The sequence below is a fragment of the Anser brachyrhynchus genome (genome assembly GCF_964034855.1).
Source record: "Anser brachyrhynchus genome assembly, chromosome: Z".
Classification (NCBI taxonomy): Eukaryota; Metazoa; Chordata; class Aves; order Anseriformes; family Anatidae; genus Anser; species Anser brachyrhynchus.
Genome location: NC_137697.1, coordinates 29554728 through 29581193, shown reverse-complemented (window position 1 = coordinate 29581193; position 26466 = coordinate 29554728). Strand labels below are relative to the sequence as shown.

At 39.3% G+C, this 26466-nt stretch overlaps 1 protein-coding gene and 1 long non-coding RNA gene across 16 annotated transcripts in view; both read left to right on the top strand.

The window, feature by feature from the left end:
- NFIB (nuclear factor I B) overlaps nt 1-8498 on the top strand; it is a 186366-nt gene extending 177868 nt beyond the window's left edge. For all 12 annotated transcript variants that reach the window (XM_080573467.1, XM_080573464.1, XM_080573463.1 and 9 more), the window contains one exon: nt 1768-8498. In XM_080573467.1, coding sequence (XP_080429593.1) covers nt 1768-1785 — 18 coding nt within the window. In that variant the 3' untranslated portion in view covers nt 1786-8498. The remainder of the gene's footprint in view (nt 1-1767) is intronic.
- A 1594-nt stretch (nt 8499-10092) lies between these two features.
- The window catches only part of LOC308185491, a 127054-nt gene continuing 110680 nt past the window's right edge, over nt 10093-26466 (top strand). For 2 of the 4 annotated variants that reach the window (XR_013943410.1, XR_013943413.1), the window contains exons 1-3: nt 10093-10308; nt 14424-14473; nt 17226-17293. This is a non-coding gene — a long non-coding RNA (uncharacterized lncRNA). The remainder of the gene's footprint in view (nt 10309-14423; nt 14474-17225; nt 17294-26466) is intronic. The other 2 variants (XR_013943412.1, XR_013943411.1) reach the window with 2 other exon arrangements.

The window sequence follows — 26466 nt, the reverse complement described above, 5'->3', positions numbered from 1 at the left end:
TTTAAACATATTAGGAAACTATTATTTCTTATAATTCCTTGAAGGGGAAAAAAAAAAGAAAAGGTGACAAGCAGGTCTGTGAATTTTTCCACTTTTATTTATTTTTTTTTTTGGTGTGTGTGTGTGTATAAAACAGAGAACTTGAAATAATTGGTAGGAATCAAAATAGTAAAGTAGCAGGCTTAGAGGGGTGTAAAGAGTATCGAACAGAAGTAAATGACAGAAGCTCTTTCCATTATTTTCAGTATAAATCACCTGAGAAACATGTTCCCTGGGTTTTACGAAATAAGGTGACCGCTTTCTTCAGTGTTCACACAACAGCAACTCAAAGATCACATAAATCTGCCAAGTGAAATGAAGTTATTATGTATGCATTTAAAAGAGATAAAAAGGGTCTGTTTTCCTCTTTATGCCTGCTGCCAGCATTACACAGAAGTGCACGTGCTCATCCAAGGAAAGTGTGGTGCAGAGAGTTGACCAAAGAGAGAGAAGGAAGAAAGGTTCCAGTGTCCATCCTTCACAAAACATGTCAGAGACTTTAGTCTTCAGACATGCTATAATGAAGGATATCAGTTTAATACCAAAGTGTGTTCTCAAGTAAGCTGTTGTGTTTGTGGAAATAACTAGTGCAGAGAAACATTTGCTACAATAAAATGTGCAGGAAGCATGTGTTTGCACAATGTGTGTCCAGTTTTTTTCTACTTGTTTGGCAATGATTGCTGACATAATGATGCTGTTTTTCTTCTGAATGCATTTAACCAGACTTTCTCAAAAGCCCATTATTTCTGAGTTGCCAGAAATACATCCAAGGAAAAGGCTGCCCAGGCTCTGCTCTGGCTACTGAATAGAGGCAGCTGAAGTCTTTCTTTGAGTACCCATCTTGCAAATACTGGTGGCTACAGTACCTACTAGTAGTCCATGCCTGGCAAACATGTGAATGCCATTGGAGCTTAACCTCCTCAGTGACATAGTGCTTTTGAAATGGTGATTTTAGTTCCAAAGTCATGGACTTGTATTTGAAAATATTTTCTTTCTTAGACTTCTGTTGAAAAATGTATGGTACTCACTGCTACCCTTGACTGCAACTGTTTACATCATTGGGCCCTATGTTATGGACACTATAACATTTTGGGAAGAAATACGTAAAAAAAACAAAACCAAAACCAACCCCAAAACAGGTTTTTTGAATATTAAAAGTTCTCTAGGCCAAGTTCTCTATTCTAATGGGGACTCACGCACCTCAGAGACACATCTTGGGATTGAGACAGTGTAAACTGCTGGTTTGAAAACAAGTAGGAAATTGCAGAGGAAACATAAACACTGAGATTTTATTTACTTTTTTTTTTTAAATTTATTTATTTATTTTTGAGATGAGAAAACTTGTACACTAATAAATTTTAATAGCTCTTAAATAACATCTGTGGAGCCATATAGTGTTATAGATATGGTTTAGTGGTGTCTGCTTTATCTGTTAGCTCTAGAATTTTGGGAGACTTCCATAAATAAACAGGCTACTTGCAATTGAGACCAACACAATTGTTTTTCTTTCAAATAAGTCATACTTTTACAATGAAAACTGTAAATTTGAATCTCAAGCAATAGTCAGAAATTTGTTTTATTTACTTTTTAATGTTAAGTAGTGCTGTTAATAATGAACATTTGTTTTAATCCTGATTCAAATTCATTGTGATCTGGTTTTTGCAAAATGCCTAATTTGTGTTTCTTTTTCTCTCTCTTTTTCTCTATCTCTTTCCCCCTTTTCAACAGTCCTGGTACCTGGGCTAGCTTGGTTCCTTTTCAAGTATCAAACAGGACACCAATCCTGCCGACAAATGTCCCAAATTATGGTTTGAACATAATTGGAGAGCCTTTCCTTCAAGCAGAAACAAGTAACTGAGGGAAAAAAAAATAAAAGAAAAAATAGAAAAAGGAAAAAAAGGAAGACGGGACGAGAGAAAAAACTGAAGAAAGAAAAAAAATAGACCAGCAATTGCAGCACTTACAATCACTAATTCCCTTATGGTTAAAACTAAAATGACATACAAAGGGTCGATGATATTTCACTGATGGGTAGAATGCAGCCCCTGCTAAGTAGCCTTTGTTATATGAAGTCCGCTGGGAAATAGATGTTCTGTCTCTGACAATATATTTTAACTGACTTTCTAGATGCCTTAATATTTGCATGATAAGCTAGTTTTATTGGTTTAGTATTCTTGTTGTTTACGCATGGGATCACTATTCCTGGTTATCTCACAAAACAAAGGCTAAGCAGCAGCAACAGAGCTGCAGGAGGACAAGGGCTGTGAGCCAGCCATTTTCTCAACACTCTGATTTCTAAATGTTTTAAAAATACGCTCTGTAGCCTTTAGTTATCAGTATGGATTTATTAAACTTTGGCCCTTAACTCAGCCTTTTCTAGTGTGTTACCCAGTTTGAAATTTTCAATCAGAATGAACACACGGGCTCTATGTAAGAAATGCCTCTATGTAGGTAAAAGTGTTATCTTTTCATGTAACAGTAAAAATAAAATGAAAAAAACAACAACATCAACATCAAAAACAACCCACACGAACTTTTCCCACTAAAGAAACACTTACAGAGGCAAGTGCAATTTAAAAATCATATCTAAGGGGTCATCATTATAAGTCCTTCAGCCCTTGGACTCTAAACTGAGGGGATTAAAAAAAAAAAAAAAAAAAAAGAATTAAAAATTGCTTTGAACAAATTTATTTTTCCCCTCAGTTTTTGAGGGCATTAAAAGGCATTACATCAAGACAAATCATGTCCTTGAGAAAAAGAAATCAATGAAAACACAGCACTTATGTTGGTTTAGCTGCTGCCTCCATAGAGGGGTAGGATTTATTTATTTAAAGTTACTGGTTGCATCAAGAACCCATAGGGTTTATATTTTTCTGTATAATCTGCATCATAGAGACAAAGAGATAGGCAAATCCATGCCACAAGGGCAAAGCTTACTGTTTACAAACTGGTAATACCAGGATGGGGATAAGATTTTATTTAAATAATGCACTCTTAAAGTCTAGTTACAGGGTGCTGAAAACTTGCATGGTGCTTTCAGAAGTTAGCCTTGTTCAACAGATTTCACATATTGACAGAAATATAATGTGCATGGGCAGACATTTTGCCTCTATGTCTCCTAAAAAATAATCAATTAAAATACTCTTTCCAGTAATCCTGATTTGCACGAAGATATAATGTCCACATTACGTGCCTTGCCTTGAAATCTAAAAAATGGAAAAAAAAAAAACACACAAAAAAAAACAAATAAAAAATACAAAAATACACACAAAAAAAATTGACATCACTACACTTGTTTTGCTGCATTTATTATCATTTTAAATCTTTACCATTTTTATGACAAAATATTTTGTACTCCAGATGGGAAAAAAGTGTGACATCATGGATTTTTTAGACAGCTATATCTTTATCTCACATTTATAAAGCATATCATGGCTGTGTATAGTTGCCGCTTAAGAATTGTAATCGACCAGCAATATTTTCAGTATTTTGGTGTTTTTTCTATTAACCTTTCATGTTTTTCATCTTCCAATTAATATTGGGGGGAGGGGATTCAAATTTATACGAATTATGCAATACCAAGTTTTGCCTATGTAGGTAGTGCTTTTAGCTGTATTGGTTATTGTAGGTAAGTACACAGATTTAAAAGAAAAAAAAAATTAATGTATGCTTTTTTTGTTTGTTTTAATTGACCAAAGTGGGTACTGCTATTTTTGCAGTGTGATGAGGTCCTTTTATGTACTGAGAGATGGACGGGGATTTTTTTTTATACATATATATATATTCTGGGGTGGGTGGGGATGATTTTTAACACTTTACAGTGTAGCTGTGAAGCAGTGCACCCTTAGCCAGGCAAGGGCTGCAAAGCGACTGTTCTGCCTACTGTGACAAACTTTCAAATCGGTTCCCTCTTTTAACTTTCCACCTGGGGTGCAAGCTGAAATCATTTCTGGATTTAAAAAATAAATAATGAATTCTGTTGGAGGCAGACTTGACTTGAGGAAATTGTTGTACTTCAAATTTCAAGAGAGACAGAGAGAGAGAGACAGGGAGAGGCAGACAGAGAGAGCAGGAGGTCCAGACCCACAGTGAGATGAAGCCTTTCCCACTCTGGCAAATCCACTACATCCTAAAGTGTTCATGTAAGAAGATGTTTTTAGCTTAGAATAGAAAGACATTTGCTTTGTCTAGGAAATGTGTGTAGAGGGCCAAAATCTTTGCTGGCATAACTCCACTGACTTCAGTTGACTCGAGTTGTTCCTGCAGAGAATTTGCCTCCCTTTCTTGGCTTGACTCATAAATATTCCTTTTTATTTTATTTTATGATATTTTCCCCCTACATCAAAACTATTTTTTTAAAGTTTTTTAACACACAGCATCTGAGTTCCAATCTTCAGCCTGCTCGGACTGTGTCAGACTTTTCTCATGTCTTCTCATACAGCAGGTCAGATGGAGAGCTCTGTGCTATAGTAGGAAAGGAGCTTCCAAATGGGTGTAATTAGACTGTGGTGTAAATAAAAGTGCATTTCCAGTAAAATCAGAACTTACAGATTAGTAGTAAGCCTGCTGTTGGACACATATTATACACTGGGGATGCTTGTTACATATAGCTCAAGATAAGTGACCTTTTCCTTAAAAGCACGTACATTTTTAAGGTGAAAACAAAAATGGAATAGACTTGAAATGGGATACCCTGGTGGGACAGTTCAGCCCTTTGTGGTTGTCTCTGCCTTTCAGAGCTTTACCTATTGTGGAGCAGCTCCAGCAAGAGCCGCCCCATGGAGTGCTGGGTACCAGCAGACCTCATCGTTAGGCCAGCACGTGGCTGCTAGTGAGGTGGTGGTGGTGGCACATCCCCTTGTCTCCAGCAGGACACTGCAGGAGAAACATGCATAGGCAAGGCATGGAAGGATACCGAGACAGAAGCTGTAGAAAAGCAAATCCTGAAAATTTACCTATAGCTAAGCTGGAAAAAAAAAAAATCCAAATCAAAAATCAACTTTACATTGCTCTTTTTCTGAGCCCTATAGTAAGTGAAATAATTCCCTAAGTTCATGGCTATTAAGACTAGCTGAAATGTAGTTGACACGCCCAGAACATACTCAGGCTCTGGCCTGGTAACATTAACTATGTTATTGCCCTTTCTGCTCGCCACTGATACTGAGCAGTTCAGGAGCTCAGGTCTGCCCACGCTCTGTCCTTGTCATTAGCAGAGCGTCCCCCTTAAGGTTTTAATAGCACACCAGAATGAAACTGAAGCAAGTCCAGACTTTGAACTTGTGGGACAGTCAAAAGAATGATTACCTTTGTAGGAAGAAGGATGCCCTTAACTGAGCTTTTCTATTTCTGACCTCTTGTATGAAAACATTGAATTTACAGATGCAATATTTTTAAAAGCAAACTCCTTCCATGTGAATGAATTGGTTTTGTTATGCAATTTTTTTTATTATTATTTTTTTTAATGTCTCTCTGATAGAAAATTCTGGTTTGAAGAAACTTCTCATTTATGTTTTTTTATTTTTTAAACTTAGCAGTCAAATGATTAAGGTAACACTGAGAACTCAAATCCAGTCTCTGGCCTCCTCCTTCACCAGGAAGTGTATTCTGACTAAATCAAGCCACCCCGTTCTATGTGCACTGTTCTGCCTTTATTAAGTTGCTTTGCAGCCCTGGCCTCATGGCTGTGCCACTGAAGTGTGTTCCCCCTGGAGTGACATGAACGTTTGAGGCTTGACTAAGGAAAAAAAAAAAGGCAGTGAAGGAGACTGTACATAAAGACATGGCAAAAATATTAAATATAGCAATATAGTTGTGGGGTGAAGTTCAGGTGGGCAGCTCCACTGAAAATATGTGAATGAATTTGTGAAGCTGCAAGTAGCGAGAAGAAAGGAGGATCTTCTGAATGAACCGCCTACCTTGTAGACAGTAATTTGTACACTGTATAGTTTTGTTAAGATTTTTTTTTTTTTTAATTAAAATACCCTTGTTTGTAAAGCTAACTTTTAACAATTATAATGGAAATATATGTCATTTCCATTTTTAAAGTAAACAAGAATATTCCTTGTTTGGAAACTGGACTTGGGTTAAAACTCTCCAGTTTCTTAATTTATGTGTTAAAAAAAAATAAAATAAAATCTGTCCATGTTAGCAGTTATTTCACAGATTCCTGTGCTTGAAAAGCATAGGTTACTAATCCTTTAAAAATGTAAATGGAGAAAAGTTATATTTTATGAAGGTTATTTTGTTGTATTTAGTATTGGAAAAGTTGGTTTTCAGAGCATTTCAAAATGTTGGAAGCACCACTGTCTTTTTATTAGTATATATGGCCTTTAGCAAAAGTTTTTGTGATTGTTACATGATGGTATTTAAGATTAGGTTCACAGAGCAATTCAGGATAGGCAGAGAATAAAAACAGTACTTATGTCTCACATAGCTGTGTCCTCAGGGAGCAGAATTTTGGATTTGCAACTTGTAGCTTCATAAGGACTTAATGAAAGAGATTGCACAAGGACATACTCAGCTGTGACACCGGAGTGTGTTCTGTACCTAAATCTAAATTATATTTACTGTGTGAGATTATGAAGGCTGCAGAAAGTTATCCCATATTCAGTGTACAGTATTCACATTTAATGAAACAACTCTCTAATGTTGCTGGCAGTAAGGTCCCAAGCATGACATTCAATATAGTTTATATGATCCTGTCAAGGTCTTTTGTTAACATTAACCAGCTGCATGCTCCTGGACTTTTTTATTGGGTTTCTATAGAAAACTTAAGAAAAAAAAAAAATAACAGAAAAAAAAGAAAAAAGAGTAAAATCATATGCAGGCTAATAAAGTTAAACAGGAAAAGCTCAAAATTGAACGTTCTACTCCACACTGAAGGAGCTGAAAACTGTCTCCTTCTTATTTGCACTTTCTGCTAGTTTCCCCTGTTTTTTCTAATTCCTCAAAATTGTGTGGGTGTGGTGGAGCACTGCAGTTGGAGGATAACACGGACCACTGATTTTGTCCTTTAACCCTGCACAATGACCTTTGCATCAGCCAAACTTATTGCCATGACAACTCTTTGTACTGTTTCCACGCCACAGCTCTGTTGGTCACATTGTTAATAGTAAAGGGGACAAGTTGGGAGACGGTCAATTTTTACATTTTTTGTTGCAATTTTTTCTTCAATGGTTGTAAGTTTTGTTTTTTTTTTTTTTTTTTTTTTATAATGAAAGGGTTCACTACTTATTACTCTTTAGAAATATCTGTGTGTTGCAATTCAAATGTATGTTGAATTTGTGAAAAGGTCTTCAGTGCCACTAGCATTGTGATATCCTAGAATAAGCCTTTCATACTTTTATTGCATGATACAGTAACAGTAAAACAAAAGGTGGCCTAAATAAATGGAAAGCAGTGTGAGCTAGTGACACTAAAGCCAGTCTTTGTATTACTGTATTTTTGACAGAAATGGTTTTGAAAACTGTGCTACAGGGACTGATGTGGCAAATGTATCTCTATATGCAGAAAGAAGGTTTTTAAGAAGTATGGCTTATTATGCATTCTTCATTGAGGGCATTGAAGTTGCATGGACTGATAAAAGTTGATGCAAAATGAGAAAGAAACAAAAACCAGCAAAATGTTTACCAAAAAAACTCAAACAAATGAGCAGTGCCTGTTCAATTTCACAGTCTCTGTTGAGTTCAGTTGTAAATATGTTTCAGATAACATTTTCTTCTTCTTCAAAAAAAAATCTCTACAACATTGTAGAATGTGAGGGGTTCCTCAAGTCCCAGACATAGGCTTCTCAAGAGCTGCATTAGATTATGTCTTCATCAAGCTGTTAATTTGTGCTTATATCATATAGAACTTTTAGCAAACTGGGCAGAGGCACCCCATCTCAATGATATTTCTCTGAGAACAACTTTTGTAGGGCTGTGTGTTTCTTTAGATACATTTAGTACAACTGTAGGTGACAAGTAGTCAGTTATTGCTTGCTAGCTACACACCAGGGTTGATCCATTTTAAAACTTTTGGCATTTTTCCCCATACTGTAGGCCATAAATCCTGAAGGTTACATTTTAATTAAAAAGTAGGTGCGTGCGCAATGTTTGTGTAACGAACCTTCACTTGTGGGATGCATTACAGTACAACTACTTAATTTTGGAACTAAGGCCCTCTGGCATCAGACCTGCTTTTAGCCTGAGTGTTAACAAAGGTTTTTATTGTGCCTGGTTGGAGGATAATAATGTTCTTTTTGGTACTTTTTTTTTCTTCTTCTTCTTTTTTAGGTTACAAATGAACTCAACTGCCACAAGTTTTAAACTGGTGTAAATCAAGCTTGACTTAATGTGATTGTTACTGTTATATCCAGCCTATACTGCTAGCAGCTGCTCATACTGCAGTCAATTACTGGAAGCGGATATATTTCCTATGCAAAAACTGTTTAAACAATAAAAATGAGCTATGCTACAGGCCCTGGTCTCATGTTTTCTTTTCTATCTCTCAGAATGGTGATTAGCAATATTTTAGAAACTAACCTTACACCTTGTACCCTGGCAGCATGGCACAACTTAAGAAGTTCTGTGTATACTTAGGTTAGATTTAACATATCTGTTTGCATAGGTAGATATTGACTTAGTGGTTATGCTGAAAAAAAGGAAGACAACAGTAGCAAAGAGATAGAATCCGATGATCATCTCAATTAAAAAGCTTATAGTTAGTTTTTGTCAGAATGTTTTACCAACCCAAGTAATTATACAGGTGACCTGAACTGCTTCTCTTGCACTGTAGTATTGAGCATGATCAGGAGACCTTTGTTTTGTTTCAAAGTATCATAGACTTGTGAGAGACAATTCGTAAATCTTCAATTTCTTTGCAGTCTTCATGAATACACTCTTGTTAAATACAGATAGCAACATTCAAACTTCCCAAAATTCTTTGCATTTTTCCGTATTTCAGTAAACTTTGTTTTGGGCCAAAGTCTTTGAAAATTGCAAAAGAAGAATTCTGTTTCATAAGTGTGAATAGGGGACGCTTCACTCTGCTTGTGTTCCGAGAAATACATTGTTTTCATCTTACCCAACTTGGAACCCATATTCCAATAGTATTAGTCATTAAGCACTATGAATATGTTCAGGAGATGACTGACTGGACCACAATATAAGGACTAAAATTAGATTATATAAAAACCCTCAAATTTGGCTGCACAGCGAAGCTAAACAACTGTCCACCTACTTTGATTAAAATATTCTACATGTTTGAGAGCATAAGCTTTATGCAGTTTTGACCATTAGTATGCAAAATGTGATACCATTGTTTATTAAATGAGCTACTTTATATGCAAATGTTTTATGTATAACCCTGGAGAACAAATTGTCAGGCACTAAAAAGTTAGGAATTCTACCAATTTGTACTGCTAAAGTTCTCTTTAATGCTGTTATTTGGATGTGGTTTTGAAGATTATATTAAGGACATCAGGTTCCATGTCCAAAACTACAGAACAGAAAACTTTCCTGCATAACTCACAGATGCTTCAAAGCCAGAGCTGCAATAGCATGCTGAAGATATTGCGGTGTCTTGCCCCAGAACACCACGATCCAAGCAGCTGGGAGGAGAGCACACAAAGACCATGACTTGCAATTCCATAGTGAGGGTGTGCTGAGCAGAAAAGCTCTTGGTTCAGAACTTTTTACTTTCTTATTTGCTAAGAGTCTGAGATGAAGTGGACAAACAATCCATGCATTGTTGTTCAATTAATTAATTAATTAATTAATTTACTGCAGTGTTATTTTTGTATGCTTTCCCATTAGCTTAAAAATGAGAATGGAAAAAGAACAGAAATCTTGCCACTATATCTTAATGCATGGGTAAGGAACAAAGTAGAAATGTGCAGTTCCGCCTCACAGTATTTTGTCCCTTTAAGTCATTACATTATCTTTGCTGCATATAGGTTTATTTTTGAGTATTATTTTTGTTTGTGTTCTGGTTACTAAGCTAAGTTTGCACACTATACCTGTTGCTCAATCAGCTCCTGTCTGGGTATCCAAAGAGCAAAGCTGAAAACAAAACAAATGTACTCTCTGCTTCTTGCTTGTGAGTTTGGGCCCACTGGCTTCCATTTGCCTGGGGATGAAAGCACTTAGTGCTGGCGAACCCTGTGGAGTGGTTAGAATCTGAGTCACATTTGTGAGTGTCTATGAAGAGAAGGTTACTGAATGCTCAGGACTGAACGAAAATTTGTCTTCACTTCACTGAAGGAACAAAAGGCTCGTCACTGCTATCCAGGTAACTCTCACACTCCTCACATCTCCACTTAAAAGATCAGCAGCCTTTAATATTTCTGGTAAGGTAACTGCAGGATTGTTTTATACATGGCATGTCTATATCACTTTCAGGAATAGCAGAACTGTGCCCACTGAGACTTAACTACAACATAAGCAAACGCTCAGGCAAACTATTGGCATTGTTGGCCAAATTTTGACAGATGCAAGCAGGATCTAGCAATACATTCTGCCTACATTTCACTCTAGAAGAGCTATCCCACTTCTGCCTACCAAATCTCTCTCTTTGGAGCATCTATTGATAGTTTCCTTAAGTTTCTTGTTGTCTGAGATCAGCCACTACTATGAAACTTGTTATATGGAAATATTGATTGACTGAGCCGCTGAGAGCTGTAAAGATCTGCCCAAAGCTGTGCAAGAATTCAAGTATGTCAAACTGAATTTACCTTCTATGACATTCACTATTACATAGCACCCTGCTCCACTTTTTGCACTCAGCCCAGAATATCAGTGTGTTCTCCACACAAAGAATGGAGTGAACCAATTTACAGGGCATTACTTGCAAAATATGGAGCTTTAAACATATGGGAGATGGTGATGGCAACAGTCCATCTCAAGCTTGACTTGCATTTGAGTTCTGCGCATGTTGCTATGCAGAACCAGAGCAGAACCTACTACTTAAAAAGGGTGGGGGGGGGGGGTGTAAACCTGCTCCTCTAGGAGTCCGATCTGAAGCCACTGGGGTCAATGAAATCTTTCAGATTTTTTTTTAATTTATTTATTATTATTATTTTTAAGAGTGATTGGACCAGGCCCACATTGCTAGCAAAGCACCTTAATTTAGGTGAATGTGGGTTTCCAGGTCTTAACGTGTGTGTTGTTGTTGTTGTTGTTTTAAAGTGGGTGCCTTGGGGTGAAAGGAGGTGTTCAAAGCAGAACATAACTGTTTCTGCTTGCTAAGCTGATGTTCACTACTAAAACAATGGTCTCCATTGACTATATTTAGCTGCACTGCAGGCTGCCAAAACCAGCGCACATTGCTGTGGGCAGACAAGCAAGGAAGTCTAACACACAGCGGGACTGGAGCAGGGATAAAAGCTGTATTTCCCCAAAACTGACAATTCAAGCATTGCAGCCCTGTGAGGCTGGAACCATATCAACTGTAAGCAGCTGTCTATTCAACTTTCAAAAACTCTCTGATCAGATAATTACTGATGTTTCAAGAAACAAACTGTGCCCCCAGTTAGACCCCTGAAATGCCTCTGAATTCAAAGAGGTCATGCAAAGGTAAGTGAGGGCTTTAGTACTTAAACACTTTTCAGACATAATTCTGGTTGTAAAACACTTCTCTCCTAAATTATTGGAGACTGAAATATTTCCCTCAGTGTAATTTTCCTCAGCAGTATATTGAAAACTGTCACAATTACTTACAGTGGATCTCTTTCATAGCTCAGAAAACTTGGACCCGTGAAAAACCCTCAGAAGCTGAGCACATTTTTCTATTTCATGGAGATAAGAATAACAAGATAAGGGTTTGGGCTTAGGTTTGTTTCTTTGTTTTAGGTAGATCGATCTCCCTGCCCATCTTTCAAAATAATGTGATGACAGGATTCACTTTATACATAATATCTGAGATGCCTTATATATGCTGGTTTGTGTTGGTTTTGAATAGGAGAGGAGGACGCATACCACTATAGCCATAAAATATACTTAGTAATAAGAAAATAAATATAACATGATACCCTACACAGTCATCAGGTCAAGTCTTGTAAAGGTTCTTTGGAGACTAATGAGCATAACAGGACCCAGTGCCAGTGTGAGCGTCAGCACAGCGAGGAGCTTCCTATTAACCTTCTGTAAACGATTCAGAGCTGTCTGTGAAGCTGTATACCTTAGTTTGTCCATGCCATGTACACACAAGTGTCAATACAAACTTCCAGGGTTCCTGTGGCTAGAGTCACAGTGACCGAGATGGAGTGTGTAAGCTGTCCTGGAGCCTCCCTGGTACTGCAGAATTATGCACTTAGTGGGTTGCACATGAATAGCATTATTGGTAAAAGTGGGTTAAGGTTGTTAATGAACCAGCTATAACACCACGCAGACACAAGCATACTGATCATTTCTCAGAGTGCCAGCTCTGCATTCAGAGTGTGGTTTAGCAAACAGTAGCCTGCCTGTTGATGAGGTGACTTTCCCTTATTTATGCTCTATAGTTATATGAGCATTGCTTTTCTAAGTCACCAAACCCATTTTCACTGCAAAATAAAAAGAAAAAGCATTCATGATTACATGATTCCATCATCTTTCCTGCTGAGCCCACGCAACTACTTCTGAATACTTTTGGACTAAATTTGTCTAATATTCAGTCTCTCCTGCAGTTCCTTGTTTCACACACTTTTTTTTTTTTTTTTTTCCTTTGCATTGGATTCTCCAGTATATTATTCTAATCTTCAGGATTATAGCAAGCAATCTTTTTTCTACTTTCTCCTTACATTGTTGCTGAAGCACCATTTCTGTAGAACAGTAGCTATGCCAGGGTACCATTGCATCGGGAGTCTGTCTTCAGCCTGACTTGAATTTAGCTGACCAGGAGAGGTTGGACATGCTGAGATCTTTTTTTCCTGTCCAAGAGAAGACCTGGCCTGTGAGAAAAATTATTCCAGAAGGATTCAGTTGTCTCAGAATTACAGTTTCAGATCAAGGTATGTGTTCTGTCACGGTTACACTTAACTCCAGTCTCTAACAGTGGTTACTATATAAATAACAGCTGAGGGTTTGAAGTAGCTGTATACGTGACTTGTAGGACTTAGGGTGTTTTGTGCTGAAGAGGCAGCCAAACTGCTGATAAGATTGCAGGTGGAAATGGTTTCACTTCTACATGTTTTGTCCAGGGGTGCAATGAGAAGGAGAAGGACTTCACAAACGTTGTTGATTAATGCTTGTAAACAAAACCTCTCTGAGGGGCCTTGTTAGACACGGCTAGAGGAATGGGTCCAATGTCTACTGATCTTTCCTGGCAGTATCTGGCAAGGTAAAAATTACTATAGAGTGAGCACATTATAAGGTGAAATTAAGCTTCTGACTATATTTGTCTAGCACTTACAGTAAAACTGTGTATGGGGAATAAGTTACAAAAATTAAGGAAGGACTGGTACTCAAGGGCAATGTTACCTTGAAGCAGCAGGCTGTTCCCTTGGATAGGCATTGCCTTGGAGCCAGGCTCAATGCTCCAGCCACTGCTGCAGGCGACCAGTCTCCCAGGGTGAGAGAACAGAGGTGAGAGCTGGGCTGAGGAGCTTGCACCAGGACGGGCTTGCTTTCTGTGCCTGGCAGAGTTCCTCAGTGGCTGCTGCTGTGTCTGGCATTACGTTGTTGTACCACAAACTCTGCAGGTGATTAAAAAAATACTGAAAGCAGTCTGTGAGAAAAAGCTTCATCACTGTCGTCTCCCTCCACCTTTGTTTACTGACTCCAAACTGATATGCTCTGCCCATGGTCTTGCCTGCCTCTCTTCAGGTAAACCAATGACACCTGTCCAGTGTAGAGATATTTGAGGAAGAATAAAAAATCTGCCTTAAAAATACCTGGCCACATCCTGAAGGGCAGGGATCAACCCAGAATCATTTTCAATAACTCTTAGTGAAGCACAGAGCATGGTGCTGGAGGTTATAAAGTTCACTCAGACACAAAAACCACTAATGTGTTTTCATTAAAAAGATCACTCCTTGAAACCAGTATCATTTGGAGGCGTTACTTAGGGAGCATAACAGTGAGCTTTCCAGTTGCTTTGGAGGTAAAATGTCAATTTTCTAAATGATCTCATGTTTTGGTGCCTGTTTTCTTACTAATATGGGATGAAATGACTGGAGAGGTCTTTTTGTCTTTTCATCATCCCCTTTTCTGTGGTTCTGACTTGGGATTACGCAAAAATTTTGGTAGCAAGCAGAAATTTTCTATTTTAGATGAGTTGCACACCAAATCACATATGTGTGAGCTGCCACAAGGCTTTATGTGTGCCTGGAGGGAGGCAGGTAGGCACCTTGGGAAAAGCACGGCAGCTGGAAATGGTCAGCACACACCTTGTCTCCAGCCACTCACTCTACATCTTCCTCCATGCAGATTCTCTGGGGAGTTTTCAGTCAATGGGCAGCACAACCTGGAAGATACAGGCAAGTGTGTGTTCTGTCGGTTTATCTTGGTGATGTTGGGCTGGCAGTTGACATGATATTTGAAAGGACTTTATGTGTATCTCCAGGGGTTTACCTGGCAGTCCTCTCAGCATTGTGGGGTCCATTAAATGCTGATTCCTGAATATGTTTTTCGAAATGAAGTCTTGTGGAGACTGAAAGCATGAATGGTTAGTCTTTAACACTCCAACATCTTAGCTTCTATATGGTCAAATACAATACCAGCAGTATTCTTTATATGGTATACTTTTTTAGCTGATGGGAACATTAGCAGGTAACTGCAGATTACAGAACTCCTGCTCAAAATATCAAACAGTGATATTTCTAGGTGTCCTTACTAATATAACAAAGAAACTATTGTTATAAACTTATTCCATATTTCTGGAAGAAGCATGTTTTGGGCCTTCTCCCACAAGTCCTTTTCACTCTATTTGATGTAGATAAGCAGTGCTTTCTCTACACAGAAGTCATTCAACCACATTAACAGAGTTGCAACACCTCATTTCCTTCAAACTAGAGTATTCTAGCTTGAATGAAGGAACCAAAACCACTTCTTATACAGGCCAAGCTTCCTTGCAAGAAAGTAAAACATTCACCCATCTGCTTTGGCTCCTAGTACTAGTCTGCTTGGTTGTTACTTTATATATAGGATCACCTTGCTTCCTGCAACTTGTCTTGATTAAGCAGAAGGTCAGTCTTAAGTTTAAAATTAATATAAGGATATGATTTCCAGTGATGTCATCACCTCAGCAGTTGTAAGAATAAATATTCTTCTTTGACCTTCAGAGGAAATATTGATGATTCCTGCCCCAGAACCAGAGGTTATAGGCTTTGCATTGCTAAAATATTAGATTACTTTTTTTACTGCTGAAGCTGCATCTCTAGAGAGTAACTTGGGAGAGAGCAAAAATAACTTGAAGATAACTTGAGCTGACTTATTTCCCATGCTTGATACTTAGGGCAAAGATAAAAATTCCTCTGAAAAATACATTACTCTGTACCTGGGAGAGGGGGCTGAGCTGTCTGATTTAATATAAATGTCTCATTGCCTCTGCAATACAGCACTGGAAACATTGAACTCCACACCCTGGAATAACTGGAAAAGAGAGAAAAAATTCCAAAAGTGAAGGTTTTTTTAGTATTTTTTGATATTGATTTACTATTTCTCACCTTCTGTATTAAATTCTTTCTTTTTCTTCAGCTATTTCACTATTATTGGTATGCTAGTGGGTAAAAATATTCTTCAGCCACAGGAAATATCAAATAATCTGATTGTTGCTGTTTCCTGACACATTTTTGTGTCATCATCACACTTCCCTACAATTTTGAAGACACAATCAGAAACCATGTTGAATGCCTTTGCTCATTTTTTATAATTCTGCACTGGTATAACATCATGAAAAAAAAATATATTCTAAGAAGTATAGACTCACTGAATGTGTTTAAGAGAAAAAAGCTCAAGAGTTGTGCATCTGATGGCAAGGCAACTCACAAGTGACTGTGAACCAACTTCAAAAAAAAAAGTGTCCCAGAAAATGATGTTGCATGCTGCAGCTGAATAGCTGTTCCAAGACTGCAAAAGTAATAACTTAGTGTTAATACTAAAGGCAAAAAGTCTGTGTTGTCTCTGTAGGGCAAGCACCATAAAACACTGCTGTCAAAAAAAGTGTGCGTTTTGAACATGGCTGATTTGACCTTTGCAGAGAACAAGGAAGGCAGAGGGGACACTTGTTGCTCTTGCCTGATGCTTCTCCACTGTTACTACCTGACAAGATCTGCACGAGACACCCACCTTTTCCTTTTAAATGAAACCCACCTTCTGCCTTGTTGCACCATCTCTTCCAATTAGTAGTGTTTTGTTTCTATTTGTTAGACACTGATACCTTAGAGTTGTTAACCCTGTTAATCATTCATTCAGTTGTCTGTCATCATGATCAATATCACTTATTGCTTGGCTGAGCATTCGTCTCTTATTGGTGTTCATCAAAATCTGTGGGTTATTGAGAAAAAAATGAAATGTAGTACCAAGCTATGGGATTTCCACCTGAATATGCCTGGACCTTGAAGTGTTTCTAAGACAGACAAGACAGAGTTAAGTTTCTGTGTTGTCCTTTGTCCTTTCCATTCTCCATTATCTGTTAGTTGTGTTTGTCTGCTGAGATCAGAAACAGTCTTTTTTTTTTTTTTTTCCTTTTTTCCCTCCAGTTAGGCACCTATGCTGTACCTTACCCAGTGAATTATATATCCGCCGTTAAGGCCTCTGGACTATACTTTACCATTCCTAGAAATATTACCAATGGCAGAAAAACCATCTCAAAATGTTGAGAAAGATGATACACAAAAGAAATCTTTTTTTTTTTTTTCTTTTTTTAAAACACAGATTCATTTGTGACATCTGGAGGACTAGAATAAAATGGAGGCTTACTTACCCAACGTGGGTCATGCTTATCACCCAACTACTAAAAGATAATGTGAGGTTTCCTAGATGGTCTAGCCATACACTTAGTGAGGATGCCATTCCTTTTGTATTTTTATTTATTTATTATTCCTGAGAAGAAGAGATATTTATTTACAAAATAAATAAATAAAATGGTATTAAGTCAAACTAAGTTGTTTTGATGTCCCCAAACGTGGATTGTAGTAAAAAGCCTAAGTTTTCGGACTCTGGTGGCAAATGTAAAAATTAAATAGGGTATTTAATGATCTCTGATCCTCTTCCTCTTACCTACTACAGAAATAAGATGTCTGGGAAAACAGTTCTCAAAACCATGATCTAAACATGACTTGCTGGAACTAAAATGGGTATGCTTCTTAATTCTGTTTATACGATGTGCTTTCTCTACTGTGTTTCTACTGATGTGAGTTAAAGAAGATATTGATCTCTCTCTGAAAGTCTGTTGTAGATTCTCAGCTGAATGGGTAATTTGAGCTGGGAGATGTGCTATCTCTAAGTTATTGTATCAATCATCTTTCTTAATGGATTAATAAGCAGATCTGGAGGCTTTGATAAATAACACAAAATAAATTCATGCCTGTTGAACTGGGGTTGTTACCTAAGGAAACAGGACAGAATGAAAAAAGCAAGCATCTTCTGAAAATAATTAAGTGGCTTTATTCACTATTGAATAAATGGCTGCCACTCTTCACCCTTTTCAGTGTTTACACTATTTAACTTGGAGGGTGTTTATATGGTGCAGGTGAGTCCAGAACTTGTTGAATCTTAATAACACACAGATGTGCTCAGAGCCACGTGCTACATCAACTCTTGCTATTAATACATCCAACATGAGTGCAACATCTATTGCTGTGCACCTGTAGCCAGCTTAGAGTATGATCAGAGCTGGTCCTTGGTTGGTCTCTGTAACAAGTCAAATCTCCTCATTTGCTTACGGTTCATTACCTGAAATACTTAACAAGACATTTACCTTCTGATCAGGTTTGTGATGATTGGGCATACCTTTTATTCCTGGAGATCAACTAATTTATCTGTCACAAAAGAGTAAGAAATTTAATTGTATTCTGACATCTATTTTTAGGGTCACAACTCACAAGATTTTTTTCTGTGACATTAACACTTTCAGGAATAACTGTAGGAGTTTCAAATAAAAATAAAAGAATCTGATGCCTTCTTTTCTCTTATTTTTGAAACCATTTGTTAAATAGCTATGAAACACAGGCTTCCCGCAAAGAAATAACTTTGCTTAAAAACTCACCTCAATTTGGTGGGGAAGTGGAGCTCTGCTATAAATAAATAAATAAATAAATAAATATTGTGTATTAAAAGTGGGAGATATGAAAAAACAAAAATGAGGGGAAAATGAAGGATATTAAGGAAAGTAACATAGTTGGCATGACACAGAATAAGAAGGAGCCAGAGTACTTTAGGAACAAAAAAACCCTTGCAGTGAAATGGGGCCATTAGTAAATGGAGATAGTAAAATTTTCATAATAATACTGAAAAGAAAGAATAGTCCCTGAGAAGTGCTCTATTAAAGGTCTTCCTATTTGGAAAGAGTCAGAAAAAAGGTCCTTGTATGCCATCAGGATGCTGACATGCTTGTCGGTCCTTTACTGAGGAAGAAGAGCTTTAGCTATTTGCAAAAAGGCAGTAAGTAGATAACCCACAGAGCTACCGAAGGGTTCTTAAAAGACAGTTAAAGGCTTTTTATATCTGCAAATATGGTCATTTAATAAATATTAAGCACTAATGAGGTTCCAAAGCCCTGCAAAAGTGCTACAGTTTGAATGGGTAGTTTGGTAAGTTGAAAAATATGTATTCCATGGAGAGTAATGAGAACTGAAAAACACAGGGAAAAGAACAGGTGAATGAATGGTCTAATGGAGACTGAAACTGACAGCAAAATGTTCTTTTAAACAGAATCAGAACAAACAAACCAAGGGATTAGACTATAGCACTTATTTAAGACAAAAGATGCTGAACTGAACATTAATTATAGCGGTGGTTACTTTCAAGAAGCTTCCACAGACAAAAGCAGCAAATGAATTAGCACAAGCCATGAAGCAACACAGGAATATGAGGAAGCCCTTACACCTTACCTATATAACTGGGTAATAATGCTGTGGCTTCTACATGCAGCGTCAGTAGAAGCAATACCGTTGTCCTGTAACAGTTCAAAGGTGAATGTATAAAGTAAAAAAAAAAAAAAAAAAAAAAGGGGGGGGGAATAGATTTGGAAGGACTTGGAATACAGGAAAAGGCATTGTCATGGAAAAATTAGAGATTTGGGCATGTTTCATCTGTCCAAAGATTTGATAAAATAGTAGGAAAATATATATAAGCTGAAGCTGGGAAATTTTCAGTTAAAATGATTTTTAAAAATATTAGTTTATTAATAAGGACTAAAAAACATGGTATATTGTTGAACTTTTGCCTTATAGTAAAATGTGGGTCTTTTCTAGAAGGTATGCATCCATCAAATGCAAAAGTAATGTTCACATCAGAACAGGAATACCTGGACAAAATTATATAACTGTACAAATTGGAGTTCAAGCCAGACTGATGCTGTACAGCTTTTCTTGGCACCTTTGGCTGCGGAAAAGTCATGCTCGAATTCCTTCTACTATTGTCTTTCTGTGTTACAGCTGTAAATTGATTTACTGATAATACCATACAGAGGATGAGGTAAATGTGGTAATGGTAGAAGTGGTAAAAACAGAAATTCTTTGGAAATTGGTTTCTAGACCATTTGGAGATTGGTTTCTAGACCATTTAATTTTATGTATCAATAAAAAGTTCTTAACTCTGAAATTAAATGCATGGACAGATATTGAACTCTTCCTTTCATTCTCAAAATGAACTGTGCATTTAATCAAATTTTATTTTTAACATTTAAGCCTATTTGAGAGGCTTCCAGTTTTTATCTTAAACTTTGATTCCTTTTTTTTTTTTTTTTAATTTGGTTGTTTCAAATACTTCTCAAAGAAATATTTTCTGAATTCTATCTGAGCTTAATTTTCTCCAAAAATAACTCTTTTTTTCTTTCCCCATCAGACTATTCACACTTTAGGTGAAATCTGTGTGGGTGAACTCTTTGTATGCTAGAGACTCAATATGGTACCTTAAATGCTCATTAACACATTTTCTAGAGCAACTAGATCTGACTGTTCAAAATCACTTCTTGCCAAACTGAAGGCTGTGTGTTGGTCTGCTCTCAGCTTTCCTGAAAACATGATTCCTCCTTTTGTATCTTTGGTGTGGTGACTGTGGCTGGCTGCCAAACTCCACCCAGCTGCTCTCTCCCCCTCCTCAGCAGGACTGGGGCAAAAAATAAGATGAAAAAACCCACGGGTCAAGACAAAGACAGGGAGGTAACTTACCATCACAGGTAGAACAGACTCAACTAGGGAAAAATTAACTTGTAAATTAAAAACAGAGTTGGATGGTCAGAAACAAAGACAAAAAATAAAACACCTTCCCCTCACCTTTCACTTTTTCCCATGCCCAACTTTAGTCCTTCACTTCCAGCTCTTGTACTGCACTCCTACCCCAAGCAGCACAAGGACAATGGGAAATGGGGGGCTGTGGTCAATCCTGAGCAGCTCCTCACTGCTGCTCCTTCCTCCTCACACCTTCCCCCTCCTCCCTTGTGGGTTCTCCTCTCCACTGGCTGCAGTCCTTCAGGATAAACCTGCTCCAGCATGGTGTCTCTCACAAGGCCTCAGCTCCTTCAGGAAATATCTACATGCTCCAGCATGGGGTCCTCCATGGGCTGCAGGGAAATCTGCTCCAGCAGCTGGAGAACCACCTTATGCCCTCCTTCTCTCACTTGGTGTTCACAGGGTCATTTCTCACACTTATTTTTCCCCCTGCCCCCATGCTGCCTGTGCAGCATTTTGCCCTCTCCTAAATCCATTCCCACCAAGGTGCCAGCTGAAGCTGGAGGGCCTGGCTGTGCCCTCTGGTGGGGCCGCTGGAGCCAGCCGTGTCTCCACGGGGCAGGCCCAGCCTCACCTCATGAAGGCCCTGCAGCCACCCCATCAGTGCCTTGCCAGGCACACCCAGTATGCTTTCAATTTTTTCCACATCTGATACAACTTTCTGGTTAGAGGCCGTGTAGCTGTGCATTCTTGCTGCCAAAAGAAAACTGAAATACCCTTATTATCATATTACCTAGTAGCTGTAGTTGATATTACTTGTGACACAGCTTATCTCTAGTGCCTTCTGCTATTGGTAACCTTGTTTTTGCTGAAAAGTGATTTCTTCGAATGAAGTCGCAGAAGATGTGATGAGCTTTTCAGTATCAGTGCTGGAAAGTGGCATAAATTTTAGGAGGATTATTTCAATACGACCATATATATATATAATGGGTTACTGGATTTATGTAATATTTTTACATGGGACTCTCACAAAATCCAGTTTACATTGGGGTGTCAGCAATAATGTCCATTCCTTTGGGCTAGAAATACTGCAAGAATTGCCCTTATTTTATTGTCTTCTGGTTTTTGTTTCTAGCTGAAACCTGGAAGGACTGTGCAAAAAAGGGGGAAAATGCTTGTGTTAGAGTCCTTACTGTACTTCAACATTGCCACATACTTTATATGCTTAGATTACCTCATTTAACTTAGCCTAGACTATCATTCATCTCCTGGGGTATTGGCTAACAGAAGAACAATGTCCCTATTTGTAACCAGGACCCCCTTCTCATCAGGAGTCTGTAACAAAGCGTGATGGAGCTGGCTGAAAGCAGGGGCTGGGAGCTGGCCCACTGCTGTGGGATCCCCTCCATAGCAGATTTGAACTAACGCCTCTCCTACAAACTGCCAAAACAAGACGCATGACAATTTCATTTGAAAAAGCTCTAGCTCAGCAACAGTGAGAGAAAATGGCCCAGCAGTTCCTTGAGGTGAAGTAGTGGAGGTAGACAGACAATACTGTATCTATGCAAGTAAGGTACTTGGAGGGAAGAGGCAGTAGTAAGTCTTGTGACTGATTTATGACATGGAAATGAGGACTATACAGAGGTATGTAAAGCTTATGCACCAGCTGAACTGATCAGCTGCCCCACACTTTCTGGTTTGCAGGAAACAGACGGGCTCTTTTATATTCATAAGGGTAAAGGAATAAATGAAATTGCATCTAAGTTCTGCGTGATGGCACAAATTCTAATGGCTGCACATGTGTTATCATTGCAGAGAATTTGAGTAATTCTAGTTCTCCACTTCATGTGTAGTGAATCAAAGGCTGACCCAAGCTGCCAGAGGCTGTCACTATATATTCACGCTATTCCCAGGGATTAGGAAAAATAGGTGGGACCTTGCATTCAACATAAGCTGTGCACAGGCTACCAGTGTCCTTCTTGTGGCTAAATGAGAAGAATAACACTTGATAAAAATCATTTTGACCCTTTCAGGTTACTCTTATCATCCGTAAGAGCAGGTTTGTATATGATCACAAGAACGTTGAGAGGACATGTAAACCAAGTTCACAAGACTAACTGAACAGTACCAGAATATACGTGCGCGCAGTGTTTTTGTCTGGCCAAATATCAGGCATATCTCCTATCCCACAGCAGCATTTCAGTGCAAAGGGAAGAACACAGATGTGCTGCAGCAGCCTTATTACAGGAGTTTCTGTAGGAAGCACAGCCAGTGGAAAAATGGCATGTTCTTTTGTTATGGCTGAATGACTTCTGTTAGCATACTTCAGGTATTTTGGGATCTCGGAGTGCGAAATTAGACTGTAGATCATTCTGTTAGACTTTTCCTAAGATAACACCCCCACGCATGCTTGCTCATTGTGTTAATTCTCATGTCATGAGCTACCCAGGTATTGTGGTGCTACATGCTGGAAAGGAAAGGAAAGAGGAAAGGGAAAGAGGAAAGGGAAAGAGGAAAGGGAAAGGGGAAAGGGGAAAGGGGAAGGGGAAAGGGGAAGGGGAAAGGGGAAGGGGAAAGGGGAAAGGGGAAGGGGAAAGGGGAAGGGGAAGGGGAAGGGGAAGGGGAAGGGGAAGGGGAAGGGGAAGGGGAAGGGGAAGGGGAAGGGGAAGGGGAAGGGGAAGGGGAAGGGGAAGGGGAAGGGGAAGGGGAAGGGGAAGGGGAAGGGGAAGGGGAAGGGGAAGGGGAAGGGGAAGGGGAAGGGGAAGGGGAAGGGGAAGGGGAAGGGGAAGGGGAAGGGGAAGGGGAAGGGGAAGGGGAAGGGGAAGGGGAAGGGGAAGGGGAAGGGGAAGGGGAAGGGGAAGGGGAAGGGGAAGGGGAAGGGGAAGGGGAAGGGGAAGGGGAAGGGGAAGGGGAAGGGGAAGGGGAAGGGGAAGGGGAAGGGGAAGGGGAAGGGGAAGGGGAAGGGGAAGGGGAAGGGGAAGGGGAAGGGGAAGGGGAAGGGGAAGGGGAAGGGGAAGGGGAAGGGGAAGGGGAAGGGGAGGGGAGGGGAGGGGAGGGGAGGGGAGGGGAGGGGAGGGGAGGGGAGGGGAGGGGAGGGGAGGGGAGGGGAGGGAAGGGAAGGGAAGGGAAGGGAAGGGAAGGGAAGGGAAGGGAAGGGAAGGGAAGGGAAGGGAAGGGAAGGGAAGGGAAGGGAAGGGAGAAGGGAAGGGAAGGGAAGGGAAGGGAAGGGAAGGGAAGGGAAGGGAAGGGAAGGGAAGGGAAGGGAAGGGAAGGGAAGGGAAGGGAAGGGAAGGGAAGGGAAGGGAAGGGAAGGGAAGGGAAGGGAAGGGAAGGGAGGAAGGGAAGGGAAGGGAAGGGAAGGGAAGGGAAGGGAAGGGAAAAAAAAAAAGACGATATTGTTCTGAAGAATACCTAACCACTTCCTTTCCTGTAAGAATGTACAAAATGTTACTTCGGTGTGTTTTAGAAAGTTCTGTCTTGTGACTGAGATACAATCTCAGGATTGCATTTTAGAACAGCTAAAATACTTTACCTTTTCTTGCTGGGTTATATTCTATATTGCAATTCAGTCACATATTGGGATTCAAAGACAATACTCTGAGACTTCTCAGAGCAGAAGCAAAGTCAGGGTCTGTCTATGTGCAGACTAAATAAACCTGACATCCAAGGAATGTAAATTAAGAATATCACTTTTTTTGGTGTTGGTTTAAGAACATCTTTGAAGTATTGGCAGCCTTATTATGGGATTAAAATCTTTTAAAATAGCCAATGTATCAATACTCTACAATGAGGTGTTCCAACGCACCATGTAAGATAGTAGCATGTATATTCTTCTGTCTCCGTTTACTGAAAATATTCCAGGCAGTGCCCTGAAGATTTGCAAAATACTGTTACCTCTAAAAACAGATCTATTTTGAAAACTCAGGAGGAAAGACTCGCTGTTTTATTAATTGCCTTAAACTAAAACATTGCATTCACTCAAAGTGTTTGAATGACTCTTGTTCAATCACAGTCCTGATTCAAGTATTTTTAATTCAGGAATCAAAATGCTTTTTGTTTATATCAGATAGCAGTTGCAAAAGCAAATGTGGCATAAACAGGTGCATTAAACTACAGGAACATATAGAAGCCAATAAATAAGAGCACACATTGAACATTTACAGAAACATTTCTGAACAACATACATTTTGCCTTTGTGAACAATGACATGGAAAAAAAATATGAATCATAGAATCAGAGAATCATAGAATATCCTGAGTTGTAAGGGACTCACAAGGATCATCAAGTCCAACTCTTGGCACCACAAAGGTCTACCCAAAAATTCAGACCATGTGACTAAATGCACAGTCCAATCACTTCTTAAATTCAGACAGGCTTGGTGCAGTGACTATTTCACTGGGGAGCCTGCTCCAGTGTGTGACAACCCTTTTGGTGAAGAACCTTTTCCTGATCCGCAGCCTGAACTTCCCCTGTTGCAGCTTGATTCCATTCCTTTAGGTCCTATCGCTGGTCACTAAAGAGACTAGATGAGCACCTGCTCCTCCACTCCCCTTTATGAGGAAGCTGTAGACCGTGATGAGGTCTCCCCTCAGCCTCCTCTTCTCCAGGCTGAGGAGATCAAGTGACCTCAGCCGCTCCTTGTATGTCTTACCCTCTAGGCCCTTCACCCTCTTCATAGCCCTCCTCTGGACACTCTCCAATAGTTTCACATCCTTGTTGTACTGTGGTGCCCAGAACTGCACACAGTACTCGAGGTGAGGCCGCACCAGGGCAGAGTAGAGCGGGACAATCACTTCCCTCGACCGACTAGCAATGCCGTGCTTGATGCACCCCAGGATAGAGTTGGCCCTCCTGGCTGCCAGGGCACACTGCTAGTTCATATTCAAATTGCTGTCAACCACAACCCCCAGATCCTTCTCTTCAGCGCTACTCTCCAGTGTCTCGTTGCCCTGTCTGTACAGATAGCCAGGATTGCCACTTCCCAGATGCAGGACCCGGCACTTGCTTCCGTTAAAATTCATGTGGTTGGTGATCGCCCAGCTCTCCAATCTGTCCAGATCTCTCTGCAAGGCCTTTCCACCCTCATCCAAGTCCACAACTCCTCCAAGTTTGGTGTCGTCAGCAAATTTACTCAAAAAACCTTCTTGTCCTACAAATAAATCATTTATAAAAACATTGAAGAGGACTGGCCCTAAAATGGAGCCTTGAGGGACCCCACTAGTGACTTGCCACCAGCCTGATGTAGCCCCACTTACCATAACCCTTTGAGCCCTGCCCATCAGTCAATTGCTCACCCATCGTATGATGTTTCTGTCTAGCTGTATGCTGGACATTTTGGCCAGTAGGAGACTATGGGAAACCATGTCAAAAGCTTTACTGAAATCCAAAAAGATCACATCAGCTGGCTTCCCTTGATCGACTCGATGGGTGATCTTATCATAAAAGGAAATCAAATTTGTTAGGCAGGACCTACCCCTCATGAACCCATGTTTTCTGGGACCAATGACTGCATTGTCCTCCAGGTGCGCTTGAATAACTTCAAGGATCATCTTCTCCATAATTTTACCAGGCACTGACATGAGACTGACAGGCCTGTAATTGCCAGGGTCTTCTTTCTTCCCCTTCTTGAAAATTGGTCTGTGAGATTGCCCTTCTTGAATGAATTAGTCTGTGAGATAAAATTATTTTGATATAGTGGTCATTATCATCATAACATTATCAAATCTGATAGCCAGCAAAACATCTGGCTTTAACAGACACATCAGTGAAAGAGTTTGTGTCTTCCTTTGTCCTACTTTCCATCCACTTTATCAATGCCTATTGCCACAGATTTCATGAACCTAAATAAACTGCACTTAATTATGCTAACACATGGAAAAATCAAGGAGTATGTTATTTTGCCTTGTGTTTTTTTTTTGTTGTTGTTTGTTTTGTCTTTTATTTATTTATTTTTTCTTTCCCTAAGCATTCAGATAAAGTTTTAGTAGAACTAGCTTGGATCATCAGGTCTGTATCTCCAGCAAATGTAAGGAGAAAAGTGAACTATGCTTGAGGTTCTTACTGTTTTTAAGTAGACTTTTATGAACTTCTTATGCCACAGAAGAGATATGCAGCTGCTATTCTGACTGTCTCATATG